The 26,083-nt window shown below is 35.1% G+C and overlaps 1 protein-coding gene across 2 annotated transcripts; it reads right to left on the bottom strand.

Moving 5' to 3' along the window:
* Positions 1-7,003: 7,003 nt before the first annotated feature.
* Positions 7,004-25,839, bottom strand: Depdc1 (DEP domain containing 1). Of its 2 annotated transcripts, XM_051195800.1 has the most exons (12): positions 25,770-25,839; positions 22,823-23,088; positions 19,113-19,269; positions 18,004-18,125; positions 17,492-17,622; positions 16,636-16,683; positions 14,228-14,368; positions 11,969-12,808; positions 11,344-11,516; positions 9,283-9,459; positions 7,858-8,043; positions 7,004-7,247 (listed from the first exon to the last, which is right to left on the bottom strand). In XM_051195800.1, the coding sequence occupies exons 1-12, from the start codon at positions 25,815-25,817 to the stop codon at positions 7,107-7,109; spliced, it is 2,430 nt and encodes an 809-aa protein (XP_051051757.1). In that variant the 5' UTR covers positions 25,818-25,839; the 3' UTR covers positions 7,004-7,106. The 2 variants fall into 2 exon arrangements, with proteins under 2 accessions (XP_051051757.1, XP_051051764.1); XM_051195807.1 differs by lacking the exon at positions 11,969-12,808.
* Between the last annotated feature and the right edge of the window lie 244 nt (positions 25,840-26,083).

Here is a 26,083-nt window from a genome sequence, read left to right as displayed (position 1 = left end):
CCTGAGAACCACCAATCTAATTTCCAAAGGGGCTGTACAAGTTTGCACTCCCACCAGCAATGAAGGAAGGAGTGTTCACCTTTCTCTACATCCTCTCCAACATAAATTGTTATTGGTGTTTCTGATTTTAGCCATTCTGAAAGGTGTAAGATGGTATCAGAGTTGTTTTCATTTGCATTTCCTTGATAGCTAAGGATGTTGAGCATTGTCATAAGTGTCTTTCAGCCATTTTTTTTATTCCTTTATTGAGAATTCTCTATTCAGTTATGTACCCCACTTTTTAATTAGATTATTTGGTATTTTAGTGACTAGCTTCTTGAGTTCTTTGTATATTTTGGGAGTTAGCCCTCTGTCAGATGTGGGGTTGGTGAAGATATTTTCCCATTCTGTGGGCTGCATTTTTGTCTTGACTGTGTCCTTTGCCTTACAGAAACTTCTCAGTTTGAGTAGGTCAAATTTATTGTCGATCTCAGTGTCTGTGCTACTGGTGTTATGTTCAGGAAGTGGTCTCCTAACAATTTGTTGAAGGGCATTTTCTACTTTCTCTTCTAAGAAGTTCAGTGTGGCTGGATTTATGTTGAGGTCTTTGATCCATTTGAACTTAACTTTTGTGCATAGGATAGATATGGACCTATCTGCAATTGAATTGAGGGAAGAATAAAGAAGGAGAGCAAGAAAAGAGATACTGTAGTAGAGGGAGCCATTATAGGTTTAAAGAGAAATCTGGAACTAGGAAAATGTCTAGGGATCCACAAGGATGACCCCAACTAAGAATCTAAGCAATAGTGGAGAGGCTACCTTAAATGCCCTTCCCCTATAATGAGATTGATGACTACCTTAAAAGCCATCCTAGAGCCTTCACCCAGTAGTTGATGGAAGCAGAAGCAGAGATCCACAACCAAACGCTGAGGTGAATTCTTGGAATCTAGTTGTAGAGAGAGAGGAGTGATTAGCAAAGGGGTTAAGACCATGCTAGGAAAACCCATAGAAACAGCTGATCTGAGCAAGTGGGAACACAGGGACAAAGAACCAGGACCCCAGGATGTGGGTGTCAGTTGGGAGGCCTAGGCAGTTTATGGGGCCTCTGGCAGTGGGACCAGTATTTATCTCTAGTGCGTTAATGGGCTTTGGGACCCCATTCTCTATGGGGTAGATACATGGGGGAGGGCTTAGGCCCTGGCACAAATTATGTGTCAGATTTTGGGATGGGGGTTGATGGGAGACTGGGATTGGTATGTAAAATAAGATTGTATTTAAATGAAAAAACTTCAAAAAAGTGAAAAAGTTCATTGCTTTAAGAATCAAACAAAATAAATATATCCATTCTCTCTTTTCCTTGTCATATTCTTCTGATCTACCAGAATAAAAATATCCAATCAAAATATATAATCAGAATCTTAGTGCCATCACTTAAAAAGTTGAATAGTAACATTTTTTCATAACTTTGTTTTGATTCATGTCAACCCAAAGTAACTGAATAGATATAGTTGGATATCTTCTAATGCTATAATTCTAGTAATAATAGATAATAATTTAAAGTATTTATTCTATGTAACTGTAAAACACTTTGATAATAGTCCTAAGAGAGGCTCTATTATAATCTTTATTGCTCTGAGGGGACTGGGGCTTGAGGAAATCAATAACTTGTCTGAGATTATTAGTAAGTAAGCAACAGCATACTTTCAACATTGGAAAGTTTTAGCATGCAAATAATTTTTTTCCTTTTTAAAAAATTTTAAATATTTTTTTATTTAAATATGAGCACATTTGTTTTACATGTTAATCCCAGTTCCCTCACCCTACTGTCCTTCTCAATAACACCCCCAAAAAAACACCCAGTCCCAAAGCCACATGGAACCTTCTTTAAAATTGACCACATAGCTGGCAATATAGTAAACCTCAATAGGTACACAAACATTGGAATAACCCCTGTATCTTATCATACTACCATACTTTAAAGTTAGAATAAAACAACCACAAATTGTAGAAACCCTACAAACTCATGGAAATTGACCAATGTGCAACTGCACTATTTCTGGATCAAAGAAGAAATAAAGAAATTAAAGACTTCCTAAAATTCAATGAGGATGAAGACATACATAGCCAAACATATGGAACACTTTGAAAGCAGTGCTAAGAGGAAAGTTCATAGCACTAAATGTCCACATGAAAAAAACTGTAGAATAGTCACACTAGAGAATTAATAGCACAACTGAAACAATCTTATTTTATATATCAATCCTAGTTCCTCTTCTCTCCCAACATCCCATGCCCCCCCCCCAACAACACCTATCCCATCCCTCTTCTGCTGCATAGAAAGGGTGAGACCTTCCATGTGGATCATTAAAGTCTGTCACATCATTTGGGGCAGGGCCTGGGCCCTCTCCCATGTATCTAGGATGAGAGAATACCTCTCTACGTGGAGTGGGCTACCAATATCCATGTGTACACTAGGAATAAATGCTGTTCCACGACCAGAAGCCCCATAGACTGCCCAGGCCTTATAACTGACATCCACATTCAGGGGGCCTGTTAAAGGGGACATTATCACTATTCATACCAATAGTATGAAATCACATTGAAAAATCAGAATAGTCATTAAACATCAAGAGTCTATTGCTTGTGTTATGTCTATTTTTACACTTAACAGACTAGGTAGTTACTAAACATTTATTGAAAAAACATAGAAAAAAATTGTTTCAGGCTGTACAAAGTCAATCAAAAAAATCTTTGGAGAATGTGTGTTAAAGGGCACTGTTACTGGACATTTTCTTATAGTGAAAGAATTGTCAGTGGGCCATCATCCCAACATTCAAATTTTTGTAAAAGAAAATGTTTAGGGTACTGATTCTGAAAGTTAGCTAAATAGTGTAATGACAGAGTTTAAAAAGTATCCAGGCCTAACCAATATTGGTGGCATATGTTTGTAATCCCAGCACTTGGAGACTTAGTTAAGATGACTACCAGGTTAGGTCAGTCTAAGCTAAGTAGTGAGAGCTTATCTCAAAAAATCCATAAGAGTGCTGTGTTAGTTAAGGTTTTTATGGTTGTAAAGAGATAACATGACCACAGAAGCTCTTACAAAGAAAACAAAAGGAGATCAAGGGGATCCAAATTGGAAAGGAAGAAGTCAAACTGTCTCTATTTGCAGATGACATAATAGTTTCCATAAGCAACCCAATAAACTCTACCAGGGAACTCCTACAGCTGATAAACACCTTCAGAAAACTAGCAGGATACAAGATAAACTCAAAAAATCAGTAACCCTGCTTTATTCAGACGACAAACAGGCTGAGAAAGAAAACAGAGAAACATCACCCTTTAAAATAGCCACAAAAAATATAAAGTGTCTTGGGATAATGCTTACCAAACAAGTGAAATACCAATATAATAAGAACTTTGTGGCTCTAAAGAAAGAAATTAAAGAAGATACCAGAAAATGGAAAAATGGAAAGATCTCCTATGTTCTTGGATAGGTAGTATAAATATAGTAAAAATGGCAATCTTGCCAAAATCAATCTACGGATTCAATGCAATCCCTGTTAACATCCCAGCACAATTCTTTACTGACCTTGAAAGGATAATAATCAACTTTACATGGAAAAACAAAAGACCCAGGATAGCCAAATCAACCCTGTACAATAAAAGAACTTCAGGAGGCATCACCATCCCTGACTTTAAGCTCTGCTACCAAACTATAGGCCTGAAAACAGCCTGGTATTGGCACAAAAAATACACAGGTAGACCAATGGAATCAAATTGAAAATCCTGATATAAACCCACACACTCATGAACACCTGATTTTCAACAAAACAGCTGAAAGAATACAATGAGGCGAGGAAAGCATCTTCAACAAATGGTGCTGACACAATTGGATGATGGTGTGTAGAAGACTGCAGATAGACCTATGTCTGTCGCCATGCACAAAACTCAAGTCCAAATGGAACAAAGACCTCAACATCAATCCAGCCACGCTGAACCTCTTAGAAAAGAAAGTAGGAGGTGCCCTCAAACAAATTGGTATAGGAGACCACTTCTTGAATATAACTCCAGGGGCACAGACACTGAGATCAACAATTAATAAATGGGAACTTCTCAAACTCAGAAGCTTCTGTAAGGCAAAGGACACAGTGGACAAGGCAACACATCAGCCCACAGACTGGGAAAAGATTTTCCTACATCTGACAAAGGGCTGATCTCAAAATATACAAAGAACTTAAGAAACTAGTCAACAAAACACCAAATAACCCTATTAAAAAAATGAGGTACAGAACTGAAGAAAGAATTTTCAATAGAGGAAATCAAAAAGGCTGAAAGACACTTAAGAAAATGCTCCACATCCTTAGCTATCAGGGAACTGCAAATCAAAACACCTTTGAGATACCATCTTACACCTGCCAGAATGTCTAAAATTAGAAACACCAATGACAACTTATGCTGGAGAGGATTTGGAGAAAGGGAGCACTCCTCCACTTCTGGTGGGAGTACAAACTAGTACAGCCATTTTGGAGATCAGTATGGCAGTTCCTCAAGAAAATGGGAATTAGTTTACCACAGGACTCGGCAATCCCCCTCTTAGGCATATACCCAAATGATCCACATCCATGCAATGGAGACATCTGCTCAGCTATGTTCATAGCAGCATTATCTGTAATAGCCAGAACCTGGAAGCAACCTAGATGCCCTGCAACTGAATAATGGATAAAGATGTGGCACATCTACACAATGGAATACTACTCAGCAGGGAAAAAAAAAATAATGGAATCTTGAAATTCGCAGGCAAGTGGATGGCACTCGAAGAAACCATCCTGAATGAGGTAACCCAGTCACAAAAAGAGGAACACAGTATGTTCTCACTCATATATGGATTTTAGACCTAGAGAAAACGATCACCAGCCTATAATTCACATCACCAGAGGAACTAGGATACAAAGTATATTCTAAGAGATTCATATAAAGTCCCTCACAGAAGGGGGAAGGGACAAGTCCCCTAGAGCACTTCCCCCCCCCTAGGGGAAGTGGGGGGGGCAGTGAATGGAGAAAGAATAGGAGAAAGAGAAGGGGAGGAGAGGAAAACACGTGCAACTAGGAAGATTGAGTCAGAGTAGGAATAGAAGACAGGTGAGAGTGGGAGAGGGAGAGGGAGAGAGAGAACATAAAAGAGGGAGCCATTATTGGTTTGAAGAGAAAACTGAACCTAAAGAAAGGTCTAGAGACCTACAAGACTGCTGCCAACTAAGAATTTGAGCAACCGTGGTAAGGCTACCATAAATGCCCTTCCAGGACAGTGAGATCAACTAACTTATCCACCATCATGGGGCCCTCATCTAGTACCTGTTGGAAACAGAAGCAAACACCCATAACTAAACACTGAGTCGAACTTCAATCCAGATGCAGAGGGAGAGGACAAGACCAGGTTGCTGAAACACATAGAGACAGCTGACCTGATCAAGGAGGAGCTAACGGGCCACCAGACTGATAGCTGAGAATCCAGCATGGGACTGACTCAGACCCCCCTGAATATGGGTCTCAGCCAGAAGGACTGAGCAGTCTAAGGGACCTCAGACAGTGGATCCAGGATGTATTCCTGGTGCACAAAAGGACCTTGCGGAAACATCCCCCTTGGAGGGATAACTGCCTTAACCTAGAGACAGGAGAGAAGTCCTAGTCCCTACTTCAAATTACTTGACAGATTTACATGACCTCACCTGGATGTCATTGCCCTACATGTGGAATTGGGGTGGGGGCGGAGTGGGAGGGGAGGGTGTTCATTGTACATGTGAGGGGGCAGAGAGTGTAAGAGGGAGGGAGGCAGGGAAGGGAGGGAGGTAGGGAGGAGGAAGGGAGGGAAATGGAACTGTGATCGACATGTAAAATAAAAAATAAATTCATTAAAAAAAACCCATTTTATTGGAGCTGGCTTACAGTTTCACAGGTTTAGTCCATTGTTGTCATTGTGGAATGCATGGCAGTGTCCTGGCAGAAATGGCGCTGGAGGAGCTGAGGGCAAATACTCTGGGTCTGCAGGCAGAAGACTGTGTGCCACATAGTGGGTGCAGCTTGAGCATAAGAGACCTCAAAGCCCACCCCCATAGTGACATACTTCATCTAACAAGGCCACACTTACTCCATTAAAGCTACCTCTCCTGATAGTACCACTCACTATGGGCCAAGCATTCAGAGTCTATGGGGGTGATACCTATTCAAACCACAAATATCAATGTCTTTGTTACATCTCTAAATTATAGACTTGATTGGCCTACTAGACCTTGGTAATTCCAATGTGCTACATACAGCTTAAATACATTATCTTAGAGAATTTTTCTCACAAAGGCCAGTTCACCTGAAGAAATCCCCAAACCTTGCTGACAGCAAAATTAGTATTATTTTAAGTGCCTGAAAAATGGAGTTCCCTTGTTTGAAAAAATAAAAAATGGAAGTGGTTGTGATAATGTTTAAGTGAAAGCAAAAAATCTTCACAAACATCTTTTAAAATGCATACATAAGCCTGAAATGGTGGTATATATGTAGATTTATACCACTCATGAGTAAAAGGCAGAAGGATTATGAGTTTTAGATTAGAGTAGGGTACATAGTGAGACTTTTTCTCGGAAACCAACCCCGTTTGGCTCCCAGTAACTCAAACTCCAATAAACAGAAACAAACCTACTAGACTGTGTTTATACACATATAAATAGAGCATAAGTAAAAAAGATTATACACAATTGTACAATATTATTCATATTCTGATACTTAAAAATAAAGAAGTAATCCTAAACAACCAGCTCTTCAGCTAATACCCATAAGTACACATATAGACAGGGCACACTTTCTTTTAAAACAGTACCACAATCTCATTTACACGATACAAAACCAATAAAAAATAAAAAAATAATAAAAAATATTGTTTCTAATTAAAACATTTGGTTTCAGATTTTGTTAGGTATTCTTAGCTGAAATCAAGTAGCTTTAGCAGCCTTGCATAGAAAAAAAATAATATTTTGCCATCTCCTTATGTAAGCTCCTTCTACTGGAAACAATAATATTAAGACTTCATTTTAAGTAGAAATATTCTAATGTATAGCCACATTTGTTGAAGTTTTAAGTCAGTATCGCAAACTGTGAAGCTTTGTATTTCTTAAAGTCAGCATTGGTTGCTTGATTGTAGGTTTGTCACCAAAAAGTGCTGCTTCACTCTCAGTGGTTGGAAATCTTTTCTTATATATCAAGGGATATTCCTTCTGAAACTTAAAATGAGGAAGAATATTATTTCCCTTCAGGAAGCTCAAGTATTCTTTCGTCTGACTCTTGCTTCTCTCTTCATATTTGTTAAGGGGACACTGTAAGATCCTTTAGACACCAGTCAGTATTATAATTTTAGGATTTTTTTTTCTCACCCAACATGCAAATCTTTCTCATTGGTAAGCCTCTGCAGGCCACAGGGATTTGTTGCAGTTTGTATTTTTTCTCTCTTGAGTTTCTCAGGCTGTGTTCTTTCTAGAACTGAGCTTTAGTGCTGAACATTCTAAATAATGGCTGGGATGAGTCATTTAGAGATAGGTATTATAATTCACATTTTACATATACTTTCTTAGCTTAATTCAAAGTATAATATACAAAATACCATAAAAGAGAATCAATTAATATTATTGCAATTATTTTAAACTTAGATAAAGTAAAATCAAATAGATATTAATTTATATACTTTCAAATAGATATTAATTCATATACTTTAAGTATATAATGAAAAGCAACATATAATCTATATATTTAGGTTAAAATTTTATCCTAAAATGATTAGAAATAGCAATCATTGATTACACATCTGTAAGATGGAGAAGCTGCACGTTATCATACCTGACTCAGTTTTCTTCTTTTCTCCTTTAGAGACAAGCTTTTACTTTTAACAACATTCTCCAAAAGTTCTTCAATTGCAGCTTGAGAAGTTGAAATTTTCTGCTCATCAAATTCTTTAGTAGTAATCTGCTTACAGTAAGAATATGTTGGCAAAGGAACAACTTGTCCATCTCCAGGATTTTTAACCTATTGAACAAGACAGCAAAAATCTGTAAGTTCTAGTCAATGTTTCCTGTATAGAGCAGTTTTGATGGAATCTAGTATCTATCATTTTGGCCTCAATCAAACATTTGGTGTGTTAGGAAAGCTGAATATTATACATTGGAGGTAAGTGAGTGGTAAGTAAATCCTAGCACCACAGCCTATTATTATTTTGCAGTATCGAAATGACTTCTGGTCTGTTTCCTCACCATTAAAATGAAGATTGCTTGAGAAAATGTATATAAAAGCACTAATGGCTGCTATTATCCTAACTCTTAACTATTTATTTTATTATTTGAAGTATAAAACTTAGCAATATAAATGATGCTTTAATTCAGTTTAAAATACCATTATTTTCAGTTAGTAATGAAGCACTGATGCATTGTTTTTGAGCACCAGAGCACTAACAGAGTCCATATATTTATTGACAATGAAATTTAAGGTACAGTTATATTCATGGTAAGCCAGTACAATAATAATACACAAGAGAAAAAGTAAAAACAATGTGCTTACAGACAATGCCTGAATATGCTAGATATCTGCTGCTTAGTGGGTTTCATTTTCTTCTTTTTTCTAACAGTTTTTTCCCATTCTACTTATTCTAGCCTTCTTCTTTTTTAAAGAATGAATTCTGCTGTAACTATATAGAATGTATCAGAATAAGATTCTTTCCATCCAAGTTAACCTCAGATTTTAAAAAACTGGATATTTAACTTAGTGCGAGACAATCAAAAGTTCATACACAGGGACTGGGGGGAGATGGCTTAATGGGTAAAATATTTGCCAAGCAGGCATGAGGACTTGAGTTTGGATCTCCAGAACCTACATAAAATCTGGGCACAGAGCTTTGGCTAGATTCTTGGAATTTTGTCTAGCCAAATTAATGAACTCCAAGTTCATTGAAAGACCCAATTTCAGAGTCAAGTAAGAGAGTAAGAGAGTAATGGAGAAAGACACCTTTACTTGATCTCTGGCCTTCACATGCACATTCACAGAGTACATATCAGAAGTTTTTCTAATTGGAGGTTGAGGGATTCCTTTTTTTAAACTTTGGAGGGTCCCACTGCTATGGTAGTCTCCAGGCTTTACACATTTCTGATTTAGAGAATGCTTTTGTGAGCTAATAAATGTTCATTTTTTTTTTTTTTTTATGAGGTGACTTTCAGATGAATTCACTACTTGTGAATTACTAATGCAGAGATTTTTAAGACTCAAAATACCTACGTGGCCTTTTCTAATGTAGTCAAGATGTTTCTCCACTGCAGTCTGTAAATAAGTGGGTACTTGAAGAATTTCCTGATGATGATCCATTAGGAAAGAAACCAATCTTGAAGCAAGAAGCTCATCAAGATCGACTTCTTCAGCACAACACAGCACACACCGAGAAAAAGTATGTATCATCTACAAAAGATGTCAACATAAGAACCTAAGGTTTCACATAAATGACAAAGTCAATAATTTCCAATTTACATTACATGGTGTGTGGGAATAGTGATAGGCAGATTTCAGTTTAGAACACAATGAAATAACTTATTATAGTTATGAAGGTAAGAATTCTATTACATTATAATACTTTAAAATTTTGTTACTTATTTTATTAAAAAAGTTACAATGGAATATGTTTAACAGGTTTTTCTTTAATTTTGTTATAGTTTTATTAATAAATACCCCAAGTACTATTAATATAGATATAACCCATTAAGCCAAAAGCTGTTAGAGAACAAACACTTACTACATTAAACTTATTCCACAAAACAGGAGAATATACAACACACGGAACACATAATCAGCAGAAGCTGCAAAGTTGGCACTATTTATCTTTTGAAACTTTTGAAACTTTGGAAACCAGCAGTGATTGTTAGTGTTTAGACTGTGAGTTGATCCATTTCCATAATAAGAATTTTTGTTAACTGTGGGAGAATTCTTGCCTCAAAACTCATTGCTCTCACAGTCATATAATCTATATCTACAACACAGTAATTAGAATATTGGAATTCTATCTTAAATATTTATACATAGTACATGAAGAGCATATTTACAGATTTGAAATATTCTCCTTTAGTTCCAAGGCTCAATTCTTGGCTTTTTGTTCTTTGTCTATATTCTCCTTCTCATAGAACTCTTTTTACATATGTGACTATCATTTGAATGTATATGACTAAAAATATTCTGCCCCGATTTTGCTTCACAAGGCTTACATTTCCACAACTTTGTTGTATAAATTTCATTAGGATGCCCTAATTACTTTAAAACCAATGTAGAAAACAAAAATTATCACCTTTTCAAACATCATTCTTTACACCATTTTCTGCTAGAAAAGGTCAAGTTTTCAGGGGGTTTTTGTTTTTAACTTTTAAATCCAAGTACTTGGCACAAAATAAAAAAAAAATAATGAATTGATCTACCATACAAAACAAATAAAAACTAAGAACTTAAACTTGGTAGGATATATTCCACTACAGAATTACTAACCTGTTTTTTGTGTTTTTCATACACGGCTTTCCTTTTCTGGGGTAGTTTTGTTTTCTTTAAAGTGATTTTAAAATTATTTTATATTTTATTTTATTATTGAATGCTTTTCTAACTTAAGCATTATAAGATAAAGATATCACACAAGTAGTACTTTCAAATAGTCTCATCTTTTAGTTGATGGACCAGGGCTTAATTTTTCTATTATACCTGCCCCCCTGTGCCCTCCCCCCCCCACACACACCGAGAGAAAGAGACACACACACACACACACACACACACACACACACACAGAGAGAGAGAGAGAGAGAGAGAGAGAGAGAGAGAGAGAGAGAGAGAGAGAGAGAGAAAGCAGGATTTAGGAAACATCATAGAAAAGGTAGAGGACAAGGAGAATGAAACAGAGTCTTCTGGATATGACAAGACTAATAAATTCATAAACTCAAGAAATGGTTGCCTGCACAAGATCAAACCTATCAACATTCCAGTATTGAAGTGGAGGGACTTATAAGCCCCATCCATGGTTGAGGAGCTAGTGACAGATGATAATTACTAGAGGAGGAAGAGTCAGTTATCTTTATGGGTGTGGCCCCAGTTAGGTTAATGAAACTCCAGTGAGTGGCCTTATATCCTCGTATATATGGGCAACATAATTGAGCTCAATGAGTTATTTAAAAACGAGGATATAAAGTTGGGTGGAGGGATAGCGGAATAGGGGGGGGTGAATATGGTCCAAATACATTGTATACCTGTATGAAATTCTTGAGGAATATACAGTATATAATAGAATGAACATTATGCTAAAAATCAACTTACCAATGATCTTGTACCTATTTCATCATGAAGTTTGGGCATATCAACATTTTGACTTATTCGAGAAATCATGCGCATTAAGAGTTGAAGCTTTCTACGATTTGGTGGGGGAAGTAACAAACAACATAACTGTAGAGCATTGATGGCAACTCTTTCTAAATGAGGTTGCAGCAAACCTAGAAGGCAAAGTCACCCCCGTCCCCCAAAAAATCATCAGTGATAATAGTTTCCAAATGAATAGGATACACAGTTATATAAAGAGGGTAATGTAATATCTTAGTATTTTCCTTTTAATTAAGGGTTACAAATTTCTACATTCTTTAAAAGTACAGTAAGATAATAGCTATTGTTTTACAACCAATTTCTAAGTATTAAAAATTTTCACTTTTAAACAAAATGACACAGAATAAGTGAAATTAAAGGAAAGTAAGTGCTTTAAGTAAGGTAGAATAAACGTTGGTTATGCCACAACCAAAGTCTTTTACAAAAATTTCTTTTCAAGTTAAAAAAAAAAAAAAAAAAAAAAAAAAAAAAAAAAAAAGCAATTTCAGACCAGGAAAGCCAGGAATACAAAGCAGAGTTAGTAAACATTAAAAGTTAACATTGCGTGCATTGAAAATAGCCTTACTTTGTGTGCCAGTCAATACAGAAGCAGCTGGAAGTAAAGAATTCTCTGAAAGTTCTACTGTGCTTTTGCACAGTCTTTTATTGATTGTGGGACTAGACTCTCCGAGCTCACTTTGAACATTTGTATTGCCTTGTCCAACATTTGGTTTCATTATAATTTCAGCCACTGGTGTATTGATATATCTGTTCTGTCTTGTACTACTTCTTAAAAGCAAACTCTGAGATCTAAAAAGCTGTTTTGAATTATTTTTTCCTTTCAATAACTCCCCTTGGTCTTGCACAGTCAAAGTGGGGATTCTTTCAATACCAACACAGTATGGCTGCTGAATATTTTCTTTGGAGTGAAGATTAAATAGAGATTTCTGTTTGGGCATTGGTACTAAAGATTGTTTACTATTTTGTTCTTCTTTGTTCAGGAAAGACTGGTGGAAGATACTGGATACCTTTTTACTTGAATTCCCTGGTATATCTACAATTCCTTCCAAAGAAGAGCACCTTGGTTTGATGTTAGAGGACAGAACATGTGTATTATTTAAGTCTATTAAATTATGACAACTTCCTCCCATTATGTCATTAGCACTAGCTCTTCTGTTTCTTAAATTAACTAGCTGCATGGTCTTGGCACATCTTTCTTGAGGTCCTTGATCACTTCTTTGCAGACTCTCAGTAGAATCCAATTCTTCATTGCTTTTGTCTTTGTGAAGCAGACTGAGAAGAAGACACTCAGTTGATTTGAAGGAATTCAAATTGCTTAAATGATGGATATTTGAAGACCGTGGATCATCGTGGATTTTATATATTCCACTTGTTCTATCTGAAACTGTGATGTAGCCACAAACAACTACCAGAAAATGAAACAAAAATTAAGATGCAACTGCAAGACAGTAGACAAAAATTAACCAAAAATAGTAAAGTTAAAAAAGTAAAGCATCATTATAATATACACTGTTAGTAGAGAACACATAAAAGTTGCCTAACTTGGAAGCCACTTCAAGAGGACACATGCAGCATTCAGTTATAAACATGCAAGGGTGCCTAGTGGTTTTTCCATTTGTGATATAAATTATTTAAAAATTAATTTAGAAGCCTAATTAGAAAGATTGAATGAGTACACACTTCAAGTATTTGTTTTTAAATCCTAAACATACTTGAAACCCTTCACTTATAAGATAACTATATAGAACATATCATCATCTCAGTGTTCATGGGGAGACTAGTTCTAGAGATGTGCATGAACAAAATCTACAGATTTTTAAGTGTCCTATATAAAATAGTGTACCATGCACATAAATATAACCTAAGCATTTAAGAGAAACCCTACCTAAGACAAAACAAAACAAAAACAAAAAATTTATCAGTCAAACAAACAACAATCTCTAAATTATTTATATAACTAACACAAAGTAAACATTATGTATATATTTATCATTTAGAGAATGACAAGAAACAAAATGCTGCAAATTCTATATAGCTATGCTAAAAACATTACATTTTTTTTTATTGTGGATTAGTTGAATCCAGGGGTATGTAAACAGCACATGAAGACCAGTGACAACTGTACCTATATTTGATCTCTGTTCTTGGTTACTGGCATATAACTCCTAAAACACTTGAAATTTCCTGTGTGATCAGTCTTTATTCACGAGGAGCTATTTGAACATAAATGAGTTTGTGCTAATGTAACTCATGGCTAGCCACACATCAGCATTACCTACAACCTCTTGTGAGGTTGTACACACAGATGTCCAGGGTGTCTATACCTGGGAGGGTATAGAGACTCTGTGTCACCCCATTCCTTTCATGTGCATCTCTTCTCTTTGTCTGTTCCTGAGTTCTATCCTTGTTAAAACAAAATAACAAATGTAATCACTTTCCAGAATTTCATGAGGGAATTACAGAGGAGTTCGAATGAAACTTTTAATTGATAGTTGGCTGAGCACAAGCATGGGAGTAAAGGGAACTTAATTGTTGTCAGCACCAGAAGTAATGATAGCCTTGTGTATCTGAGGCCTTATGTCGGATCAGGGCTAACTCTAGGCATCTATGTCAGAACTACTAGAACTACATGACAGTTGATTTCAGGGCACTGGGTGTTAAAGCATACTTGAACCATTTGAACTAGTGTAATTATAGTATTACTAATTTTTAAAATAGTATATAGCCTACCACATTCATATTTATCAAGTTTTTAGACCTTTAGCTTTAAGGGAACAAAATTTTAATAGAATAAATTTAAATAATGAGTAAAATTTATACATACCCAAAATGTTCACAAATAATTCATAATATTCAAATGTAAGTAGAGGTTCAGGGAGATCTAGAAAATAATCTGCAATTGTTCTGAATACATCACGTTCAAATCCAACATAAGTTGGACTATTGGTGTCATTACTTCTTGGCCCTAAGAAGCAGAAGGCAAAAGCAATTATTTTAATTTAACACAATTAAAAGTACACATAAGTTTACAACTGTATTTCGTAAGGGAGCTATGGTTAATAATTTATGTTAAAATATATGCAATACACCAATTTAAATCTCATCTTTTCACAGGAGATTACTGTAAACAGACTCTGGCTAGTATTTTGTTCTACTATTATTTTAACACATTAAAACTATAGTAAAGAAAAATTTATGGTATTTTTAAATGCGTTCATTATTTTAATGAGAATTAAAATTGATTTTATGAAGTTATTGATTTTATGAAAACAAGAATAATAGAATGATACAAATAATCCTTCCAAACCATCTTTGTATGTCATTACTTTTATGAATAAATTTACCTTTTGAAAATTCTTAACTATTGAAATATTTTGCTATCATCACTTTATAGAGTCAATACTACTACTGAAAAAAATTATGATTATGGTCACTGTTGATATATTAAAATGATAAACTTCTATACACAGGGTAGAGTCCATCAAAAGGAACTTAAGAATTTATTTATCTAGAATTATTTGCTCTCTAATTTAATGTCTTTAAACTCTGACCTGGGATTTCTGTAAAAATCTTCTACACTAGATTCTTGGGAACATTTCCCTAGTGAATGAAATATGTACTCATATTTTAGAGTTAAAATTAACAAAATCCTTTTTTCCTGAACCAGTTTTTTGTTTGTTTGTTTCCAAATTTTTGTATGGCCATACAAGTTGTAAACATACACACTGCAAAATGATTAAATAAAAAGCAAACCACCTACACACGTAACAGTTTAAAAACTAATATTGACTTTTATGGAGACTAAACTATCTAATAATCAAAAGCAGACAGAAGATATATTTTTAATATGTAGAATATTATATAATTGTTAGTAAGTTTTCTAATATAGAAAAAACAGGTTCACTAGAAATAAAAACAAAGAATTTATAGTTAGATAGTTTAGGTTTGAGTTCTAGGTCCTTTAATTAACAAAAGGTTCTGAGAATCCTGATTTTTAACTCTGGGAAAAAAGTGTGGATAGCAATCTTAAGAATAATTTGCAAGATTATTTTTTGTATATACTAGTGGTTCTCAACCTTCCTAATGCTGCATCTCTTTAATTCAGTTCCTCATGTTGTGGTGACCCCAAATATAAAATTATTTTCACTGCTACTTCAGGACTGTAATTTTGCTGTTATGAATTGAAATGTTAATATTTTTGGAGATAGAGGTTTGACAAAGGAGTTGCGATCCATAGGTTCAGAACCACTGCTAAAGACTCTAGTTAAACACATTGCAATTAACTGAAATCCAATAAGTTATATACTTTGTTGTAATTTAGGTATAATCTGAACTGTGAAGTAAGACACAAATCCCTACAGATGGAAAATAAATGCCTCTGAGAATGCGTGTCTGTGTTGTTGACCATGAGTCACTGGAGCTCAGTACAGTTAAGCAGCAGTGAAAATATTCAAAAGTTTACGTTTAAACTTAGACTCTTTATCTTAATTCCTTGAATAAAATGTTTCTGTAACTTATTTACACAACTGCGACTTATTTTATTATTCTATAATTTTCACATACAATAAACAATATAATTTTCAACATTTATGAAATCCCATTAAATTTTTCAAAAATATTAACTTTAAAAGATCTAGAAAATAACACCTATCACTAGAATTTCTAAAACACACTTTAACTCTTGATGACTTAAAAGCATATACCTTTGCAAATTTTTAATATTTATTTTTAAAACAGTAAGAGTTTTGTAAATGAACTACTACTGTTTAAAAAGGAAAAGGTTGAAAAATAAAATGCAAAAAACTGGTTTGTATAATACTAACATAGCCTTTTCTGTTAATATACCCTATGAATAATCTATTATGGAAAATTATGGATATGGGCTTTATAAAACTTCCTTTCTGATTTACCTCTTCTACTCAAATGCTGTTTTATTTCTAAGCTGCCACCTTCAAGTCTATAGGCCTCCTTGTGGCAATTACTGTGGTTTAGAGTTTACCTAAGAGTCCTTTCAATTTCTATAAGTCTGTAAGTTTATGATTTACTTGAATAAATGACAGGTTATAACTTAAAAATAATTTTTGCACAGAAATTAAAGATCTCATGAGCAATTCTACTTGACTTCCATTTGACTCATAATTTTAAATATTTTCTTCATTCTTGTTAAACACTTTCAATATAATATAACACACACACACACACACACACACACACACTTGTGGTTTAACTTACAATTTGCTAGGCATTTCATAGCAGATAATACCCAATGTGGAAGATCCTCTAGATATTAAAATGCAAAAAACATATATTAAGTCATACAATTTTTATGATAGCATTGTTTTTTTAAAGTTATACTTGACACCAAGGGCTTTTACCAGATGAGTTATGTACTGACTTATGTACTGACTTAGGGCAGATCAATTATCTTAAAATAAAAAAGAATTGAAAAAGTTGAAAATATGACTTTGATTCTATCTATAATTCTTCTTAAACAAGTAGCTTCCCAAAATAAATAATTAATTATATGGGAAGGGGTAATTTGGACATAATCTAATTCTCATTGCTATGCTACCTGACTATTACTGATTTAGGTGAAGCCTTTGACAAAAAGTAACAATGTCTGAATACCAGGTTACTTTTACACCAAGTCCTGCTTAAAATATTCCAATTGATACCCATATCCAGTTTCCTCAACCCTAAATCTTAAGCAAAATATCTGGCACATTTTAACATGTTCTAGCTCTTGTAGACCAGGCTGGTCTTGAACTCACAGAGATCAACCTGTATCTGGCTCCCAAGTGCCGGGATTAAAGGTGTGCACCACCACTGCCTGGCACAATAATGAATTTTTGCCTACATTTTGGATACTTATCCTTGTCATTTTTTTCCAAAGTCATGCATTAATTCATGTTAACAACTAAATAATTATGATAGCAGTAATAATATTTATTTTTTAAAATTCCACTGTTATTATTAAGTGAATATAGCCTTGGAAAGAGATCTATATGTTATATCTAGGTCTCTACATTGTCCTATAAAGACATTGGTTGTAAGTTTGAAGATTACAAATTCTTTTCTAAACACCTACCTGATTTGTCTTGTAGTATAACCACTCCATGCTTACTTGTGTTGGACATGTTGTAAATTATATATTGAGGAATTACTTGGTTTGGGTTTATGAGTTCTTCTATAGATGGCACACCTAAAATGGTTTGCAGGCTAAAACGAAGAGTATGAATTTTTTTTTTAATATAAATGTGAGCATGATTTGCAACAAAGCCACCAGAGTACTTTATTTTTCTTTCAACAAAACTTAAAGGATTATATTTACTGTCTATATCTGCATACATATTCAAGAAAATTCAGAGGAATCCAATAAAACTATTAAACTACAGTGATGACTTTAATTTGAAAGATGAAACTTTTCTTATAGTGTACTAGATTTGCATCAAAATCAGTTACTAAAAGACATTTAAGCATACTTAAGTTCTAAGCTTTGAAAAGTCATGTTTTTATTCACTTGCATACATCTAGATGAAAAAATCAAACCAATAATCCACATACTTCAGAATCTTAACTATAGCTTAATTTTTGTCTTACTAGATCATAATAATATATCTCCAAACTTCTTCGACATCTTGCTGGCTTATTTCTCTGTTGTCAGCTGAGTTTTCTTGGTCTTCTTTGATTAATCTTTCACGATTTATGTTTTCTGTATTTTCCTTAAGAAAAAATATTGCTTTGGTTTGTTATGGTCTATACTTAAACTAAAGGATGGTAAACATTTTTAACACTTTATTTTTTGTTTGTTTGGTTTGATGTTTTTTTCTTTGTGAGTGTAGGACTGAAATTGACATTAGCTACCTTCCTTGCTGGATCTCTTTATTTTTTGAGGCAGGATTTTTCATAGTTAGTAACTGTATTAGTCAAGGTCTACTATGGAGTTTCAAAGTGTCTCAAAAATAGTGGGACACCTAACAATGGCTTTCAGTTTTGCACCTTTCCCAATACATCCAAATCAACTTCATGTCTAGGTACTTTATAGTTTGGTTATCATTATAAAAGACTAGTGGCAGAGAAAAGTTGAAGAGTTATATAATTATGTGGCTATTGTTTAGATAATGAATATACTGCAAATGACCCATACTGAAGTCTTAATCTCTAACCTGGTCCAACTAGGTGGTGCAATGTTTAAAAGGCAAGGCAGGTACAAAAGTTGAATCATAGGCAGAAGGCTTTTGGGACAACTATTGGCACCCAATCCAGGGTCCTCTGACATCTTTTCCCAAAAGTAGCTTCTTCCTTCACATGCTCTTATTATGATTGTAGTGCTTTGTCATTAGATCAAAAGTAACACAGACTAGAGAATATAGACCGAAACTTCTGAAATTTAAGGTTTAGTTTGCCTTCTTGGTGAATGATTCTCAGGTATTTTAACACAGTGGTTGAAATCTGATTAACACATCAAATAGGAGAATAGCAAATGACAAAATATGAAATTATAACATCCTTTTTATTTTTACCTTATTATTGTATTCAACACTGTTTCTGCAGGTCCCAAACATATTCACTTATAATTCTTTAATGTTGTAATGTGGGAAATTTCAGTATTGGCTTCAAATATTAAAGAATAATTTACTTTCAATGATTTCATTATTAAACACATGGTAATACTATTTAGAGTACTGGTTAATAAAAGGATATTTTACCTGAGAGAAAAGTAATCCACGCTTCTTAGGAGTTTTACGAGTCATGTTTCGTAATTTAAAAATACTGTCTTTATCTTTGGAAAAGTACTCTGTGCTTGTTTTCCTGATTTCTGTATGTCTTGGTGGAAGAGTTTTAAGTGGAGAAGTTGCAGGAAATCTGGTTTGAAAATAATATGGAGTTAAATAGGATGTGATAAAAAAATGAACTTTTAGAGTATATTTGAAAAGTCAAACAAAGAATCTGATTTACTTACATTATCAAGTAATGAAGAGTCTAGATAAGTCAATATTACCACTAAACCTTTCAAGTATTTTAGTAGTTTCTTGCTCTCTTTAATATACTGTGCACATTTCAGTTTTGTTTGTGTACAGTGCAGGACTACAGTCAGGATTAGTTTGGTTAAAGAGGTAATGCTTATATACAAATAGCTTTAGAATACTGTTTTATAAATCTCTGAGGAAAAAGAAATGGGCAGTGGTGGCACACACCTTTAATCCCAGCACGCAGGAGGCAGAGGCAGGCCTGTGGGTTCAAGGTCAGCTTGGTGGACAGAACAAGTTCCAGGACAGCCAAGGCTACATAGAGAAAACCTGCCTCAAAACAAAAAACAAACAAACAACAACAACAAAACAAACAAAAAACAAGACAAAAAAAAAAAAAAAAAAAGAAAAGAAAAAAAAAAATCAAGGTTTGGATGTACATCCAGGTTTTTAAAATTCGTTCCAGTTTTAGGACTTAGTCTCTTGCTTCTTTTGATTTATGATTCATTTTGTTTTTATCTAAATATGAAATATTTCAATGATACAAATAAGAACAGAATATGATGCATTTATGTAACCATCAAGCAATATAATTGTTGATATTTTACCAAATAGTTGTCCTTTATGTACATATAAGAAAATCCTTCTCTATTTAAATTCTTAACCCTCTCCTAAGGGAAGTCATAAACTTAGCTTGTTTTTTTTTTAATGTGTTTAGGCTTTCAATAAACATGGAGACTGTAAAAGCAAGGAACACCTGGAAAAGTGTTGTACAAACTTAAGAAACAACAGATTTCAGCCCAGAGTATTATACCATGCAAAGCTTTTTATCACATCAGATGGAGAAAGACATTCCATGATAAAACCAAATTTAAACAGTGACTACTTATAAATTCAGCCCTATAAAGGGCACTAGAAGGAAACCTCAAACTGAAGAATCTAACCATACCCAAGAAAACATAAACATTAAATATCAGATTAGCAAATTAAAAAGGACATTGGGGGGTACATTTTGACAACAAATTAGAGGAATCAAGAAACACTGCTCGTTGATAATACAACATCAATGGACTCAATTCTGGGGGGAAAACACGGGATTCAAAAACAGAGTCTGTCCTGCTTCATGCATAAAACACACTTTCCCATTAAGGATATACATCACCTCAGGGTGGAAGGATAGAATAAGATATTCCACGGTAGCCATTTTAATATCTGATGAAATAGACATCAAACCAAAACTAATCATAAGTGATAGGGAAGGCCATCAAAGAAAAAAAATATCCACCAAAAGGATATTACAATTGTTAACATCTATACATCAAACACAAAGGGACTGTCTTATTTAGAGTTTCTATGTGCTGTAATGGCATGACCAAAAAGCAAGTTGGTGAGTAAAAGGTTTATTTCCCTTATACTTTGACAGTGCTGTTCATTATTGAAAGAAGTTAGAACAGTGATGGGAGATGTCATTCTGTAAATATGTTTCTCATACTGGTTAATGAATAAAGCACTGTTGGCCAATAGGAAAGCAAGATAGGCGGGACTAGGAGACAAAGAGGAGAAAGGAAGGAGTAAGGATGAGTCAAGATGGAGAGAGGGGGGAGAGCAGACTCTCTGGTAAGATGAGACCACGTGAAAATACTTACATTAATAAAAATGGGTTAATAATTAAGATAGAGCTAGCCAATAAGAAACTAGAACCTGGCCAACAGCATTATATCAATTACAGCGTCTCTGTGTGTTATTTGAAGCTGGCGTAGCTGTGGGATCAGTGGGGGGAAAAACCTTACTGACAACAGAACAGGAACTCACCCTTGGCAGGATCCTAGAGTTAGGAGCTAGTGCAGAGGCCAAGGAGGAGCACTTCTTACTGGCTTGCTTCCCCTGGCTTGCCCAGCCTTCTTTCTTATACAATCCAGGATCACCAGCCCAGGCATAGCACCATCCACTATGGGCTGGGCCCTTACCCATTGATCACCAATTGAGAAAATACCTTACAGGTAGATCTCATGGAGGCATTTCTTCAACTGAGACTCCTTCCTCCTTGATGACGCTAAATTGTGTCAAGTTGGCACACAAAACTAGCCAATACAGAACCCAAGTTCATGAAATATAGAGAAATTCAAATCATTTTCACTAAAATTCATTCTAGCTAAAGCAATAAGACAACAAAAGGAGATCAAGGGGATACAAATTGGGAAGGAAGAAGTCAAACTGTCAGTATTTGCAGATTTACATAAGTGACCCAAAAAACTCTACCAGGGAACTCCTACAGCTAATAAACACATGCAGCAAATTAGCAGGATTTAAGATTAACTAAAAAAGAAGAAGAAGAAGAAAAAAAAAAATAGTCCTACTATATAAAGACAACAAAGAAATCAGAGAAACATTACCCTTTACAATAGCCACAAACAACACAAAGTATCCTGGAGTAACATTTACCAAACAAGTGAAAGACCTACATAGCAAGAACTTTGTGTCTTTAAAGAAAGAAATTAAAGAAGATACCAAAATATGGAAAGATCTCCCATGCACTTGGATAGGTAGGATAAATAAAATAAAAATAGCAATCCTGCCGAAAGCAATCTACAAATTCAATACAATTCCCATCAAAATCCCAGCACAATTCTTCACTGACCTTGAAAGGATAATAATCAACTTTATATGGAAATACAAAAGACCCAGGATAGCCAAAACAACCCTGTACAATAAAGAAACTTCAGGAGGCATCACCATTCCTGACTTTAAGTTCTACTATAGAGCTACAGTCCTGAAAACAGCTTGGTTTTGGCACAAAAATAGAAAGTTAGACCATGGAATCATGCCAAAAGTCCTGTATTAACCCACACACCTATGAACATCTGATTTTTGACAAAACAGCTAAAATTATACAATGAAAGGAGGAAAGCATCTTCAATAAATGGTGCTAGCACAATTGGATGGTGGTGTGTAGAAGACTTCATATAGACCCATGTCTGTCGCCATGCACAAAACTCAAGTCCAAATGGATGAAAGACCTCAACATGAATCCAGCCACACTGAACTTCTTAGAAGAGAAAGTGGGAGGTACCCTTGAACAAATTGGTACAAGAGACTGCTTCTTGAACATAACACCAGTAGCACAGACTCTGAGATGGATAATTAATAAACAACAAATGTGGAGCTACAATTTCAGTTTTTTCTTATTATTTTTGTTTGTTTTTGATTACATGACTTCGCCCTTCCCTATCTCCCACCAAAAACCTTCCCATGTAACTAACCCTCCTTGCTCTCTCAAATACTTGCTTAGTTCATATGAAGTTACTTGTATATGTATAATTTTAGGGATGACCACTTGTATTGGACAACTATTTTGGGGCTCTTTACCAGGGAAGACTATTCCTCTTAAGTGAAATGCTGGGAGCAGAAGTAATTAGATTTTTATAATGATGTATCTATCTATTCAGTACCTGAATAGTTGATTGTTGTCATCGAGGTTTTCTGATCCCCATCTACCTTTGATATCTTCAATCACATGATTTTTAAGAAATTTTCTCAATAGTTGAACAGTCTGTTGTCTTGTAACTTCAGGGCCAAAATTACTATTACTTCTTAATAGATCATAAAGCCAATCAACTGCTTCTCCTGAAGTGAAACAATTGCTATATTTTTTTAAATGTTGTCTATGTTTCCTTAAAGGCATTCCTACTCGAAAAGATGTGGTTACTTCATTCCACTGTGAAGAGAAGAAAAATATTGTTCAAAAAAATTATAGCATAAGAAGAAATCTCATTGACCTTGGTATGTATCCAGTGATAAGTTAGTTTGGGCTACATGATGCCCTATCTCAAAATAAACAAAAGGAATAAAGAAAATCATTAGCAATAAAAATTATTTACTTCACAGATGATTATGCTGTAAATGTTCTTGAAGAAATCATCTTACCTGTGCTATTTAAAATCTTATATCTAGCTGATTTATTATGTATTCTAGAGTAAAAGTAATACTTTCTTGTAATAGGCTCTTTTGCTATACATTCATTGGGTTTCTCACATAGGGAATTTGAAAATGAAAAAAAAAAACTGTACTGTTTTTTAGTCCTTGATAAAGCATTTACTGGGCCTTTTCAAACTCTAACATTAATAATATGCTTTATATTCATTATTTAATTGTAAATCCCACACTTTTGAAGTTACTATTATCTTATTTTTCATATAAGGAAAAAGAAGCACAGATTGATAACTTTATATATAAATCATGGTTCTCAACCTTCCTAATTTTGTGAACCTTTAATACAGTTCCTTGTGGTGAATCCCAACCATAAATTTATTACATTGCTACTTTTATAATTAACTTGCTACTGTTATAAATTATAATGTGAATATAATGAAATGCAGGATATCTGATATGTGACCCCTAGGGTCACACCCATAGGTTGAGAACCACTGATCTAAATTATTAACACAAGCATTTAAATTCAGATTTAAATGGACCTGGTGATGGAGGCCTGCAATTTCAGAGGCTGAAACATGAGGCTTGCTATGTTCAGGTTAAAGATGGGCTACAGAGTTAAAAGGCAGCCTGAACAGCTTAGTGAAACCCTGACCCAAAATTAAAAGTAGAAATGATGCTATAAGTTCTTATCACAAAATAAAATCCAAACAAACAATAGCAATAAAAGACTAGGCTTAACCAACTTTGTTTGGATATGTAAGCAATTATTTTACTAGTCAAATAAAACTTCTGGCATGCAACAGTAATAATGGCAAAATACTTTTAATGCCAGGCATGTAATACAGTATTTCTTATGAATGGAGATCTCTGTACTGCTTGGGATAGTGACAAACACTGGGGATCTCTCTGAATTCAAGGTCAGCCTGGTCTGTATGGTGAGTACCAAGACAGTCAGGACCACATAGAAAGAGCTGTCTTAAAATAAATAAATAAATAAATCAATACATTAATGTCAAAACCGTTATAATGAACACAGAATATAAAGCAATAACATTAATTAGTAAAAATAAATTCACTGTACATTTAATGAATCTATGCATTTAAAAAACACTTTCTGAACTACCCTCAATCAGTCAAATGTCTAGATTTCAGACAATAACACTAGAATGTAAAGGTGGTGATGTAGAATGAATACATCATGCTGTAATAGAAAAGAGACATGTGTTAGAAATCAGATCAATAACCTGATTTATGAGACTATTAACCATGTTACTACTGTGTCATATGTCTAACCCTGGCATCCTAACACTGACCCTACTGCTGAAAAACAGTAACTGCATTTTTCTTCCCTCAGCTCCCCATTGCTTACATTCAAGAAACTTTACTGAACTGCTTTACTACCCTGAGTATATAATAGTAAAGTGACATGAGACTCTTCACTCAAAAACACCAGAGAACAGTTTTGAAATGCAGTGGATTTATAGAGTGAAACATTTAGTATTTGTTTAGGCTTTCCTTCTTTGTTTATGAATCTTTGTTCTTCTCTGTACCTCAATATCTTTATACTATTATCTGCCTTGTGGTAATAAAAAAAGGCTTACTTTATGTAAGTATTTATAAGTACTTGGTGACTTTTTTTTTAAGTGTACTTGTATTACTTTCATCTAAGATAGTACATTTTTAACGTGGGGAGAAGACTAAGTCATTAAGGTACCTTTCAGCATTAAATTCTATCGTTTGTTTTGAAAAGCATAACCCCCAACTGCTTGTTGAGTAGTAGAATGTGTCTTCTGGAGAGTCCCTTCTTTGAGCCTTGGTTTCCACACTGATGAAGTAGGACAGGTATTTGAGAGAGGATAACTTGCTTAGTATTCTATAGACTACCACACACTTTCATTTACAGTATATTTTTAGGAAACGTCTTAAAGTGGGTATGTATTACAGGCCCATTGTACCAATGTGGAAACTGAGGTTAGGTGAATCTTTTAATGTCACATAACATACTATTCTGCAGGGTAAGAAATGCAAATGCACAGCCCTGGTGACCACCCTCAATGGTTACTAAAAGTATTCCGGGTTTAGTTTCAACAGTTCTTTCTTCGTACCCAGTTAGCATACATATCCCACAACAAATTTTACAGAGCCAACATGCCAAATTGCCATGCATGCCTCGCTTCCAGTTTGAAACGTTAATTTCTAATTCTGAGAGTGGTATGAGAAGACACCTGAGGAGCTGTCCCGCAGAGTGACAAAGCGGTGCAGCTTTGGGGAAAAGCACTTCGGATCTGTCGCTGAGAAACCAGAATGGAGAGCAACTAAAAAGGAGGAGTCTACCTCAGTACCTTTCTCAGGAAGCGAGGCGCCCTGGGTCCCTCAGGATGCCACTCCCTGGCGAGCCCCTCATGCACCCGGGTGCCCAGGGTCCCGGTCCCCTGTCCTCCAGCAGCTCGTCCACGCTCTTACCAGCTTGGTGGCCCGGTAAGGCCCCAGAGGAGCACTCCGATCCTCCATGCTGTCAGCGATGGGCAGAGTCCATGGAACACGGAGCCCGGGTCGGTGTCTGAACAACTGCCGCGCTGCTGATTTGAATATCTCGGAGCGGAGCCGATTGGTGGGGCCACCGAGTCACGTGACGCCGCACGCCGGGGTGGGGTGGGGTGGGGGATGGGAGGAGGCGCTCGGAGGGGGGGATCTCTGTGTAGGTGGGTGGTGCAGGCTTCCTCAGGTCAGTTGCTGTGTTGCTTAAGAGAACTGGGCGCACCAGACCTAAAGGGATT

Source organism: Phodopus roborovskii, unplaced genomic scaffold, assembly GCF_943737965.1.
Source record: "Phodopus roborovskii unplaced genomic scaffold, PHOROB, whole genome shotgun sequence".
Classification (NCBI taxonomy): domain Eukaryota; kingdom Metazoa; phylum Chordata; class Mammalia; order Rodentia; family Cricetidae; genus Phodopus; species Phodopus roborovskii.
Note: the sequence above shows the minus strand (reverse complement) of the source record. Positions and strands in the feature narration are given on the sequence as shown.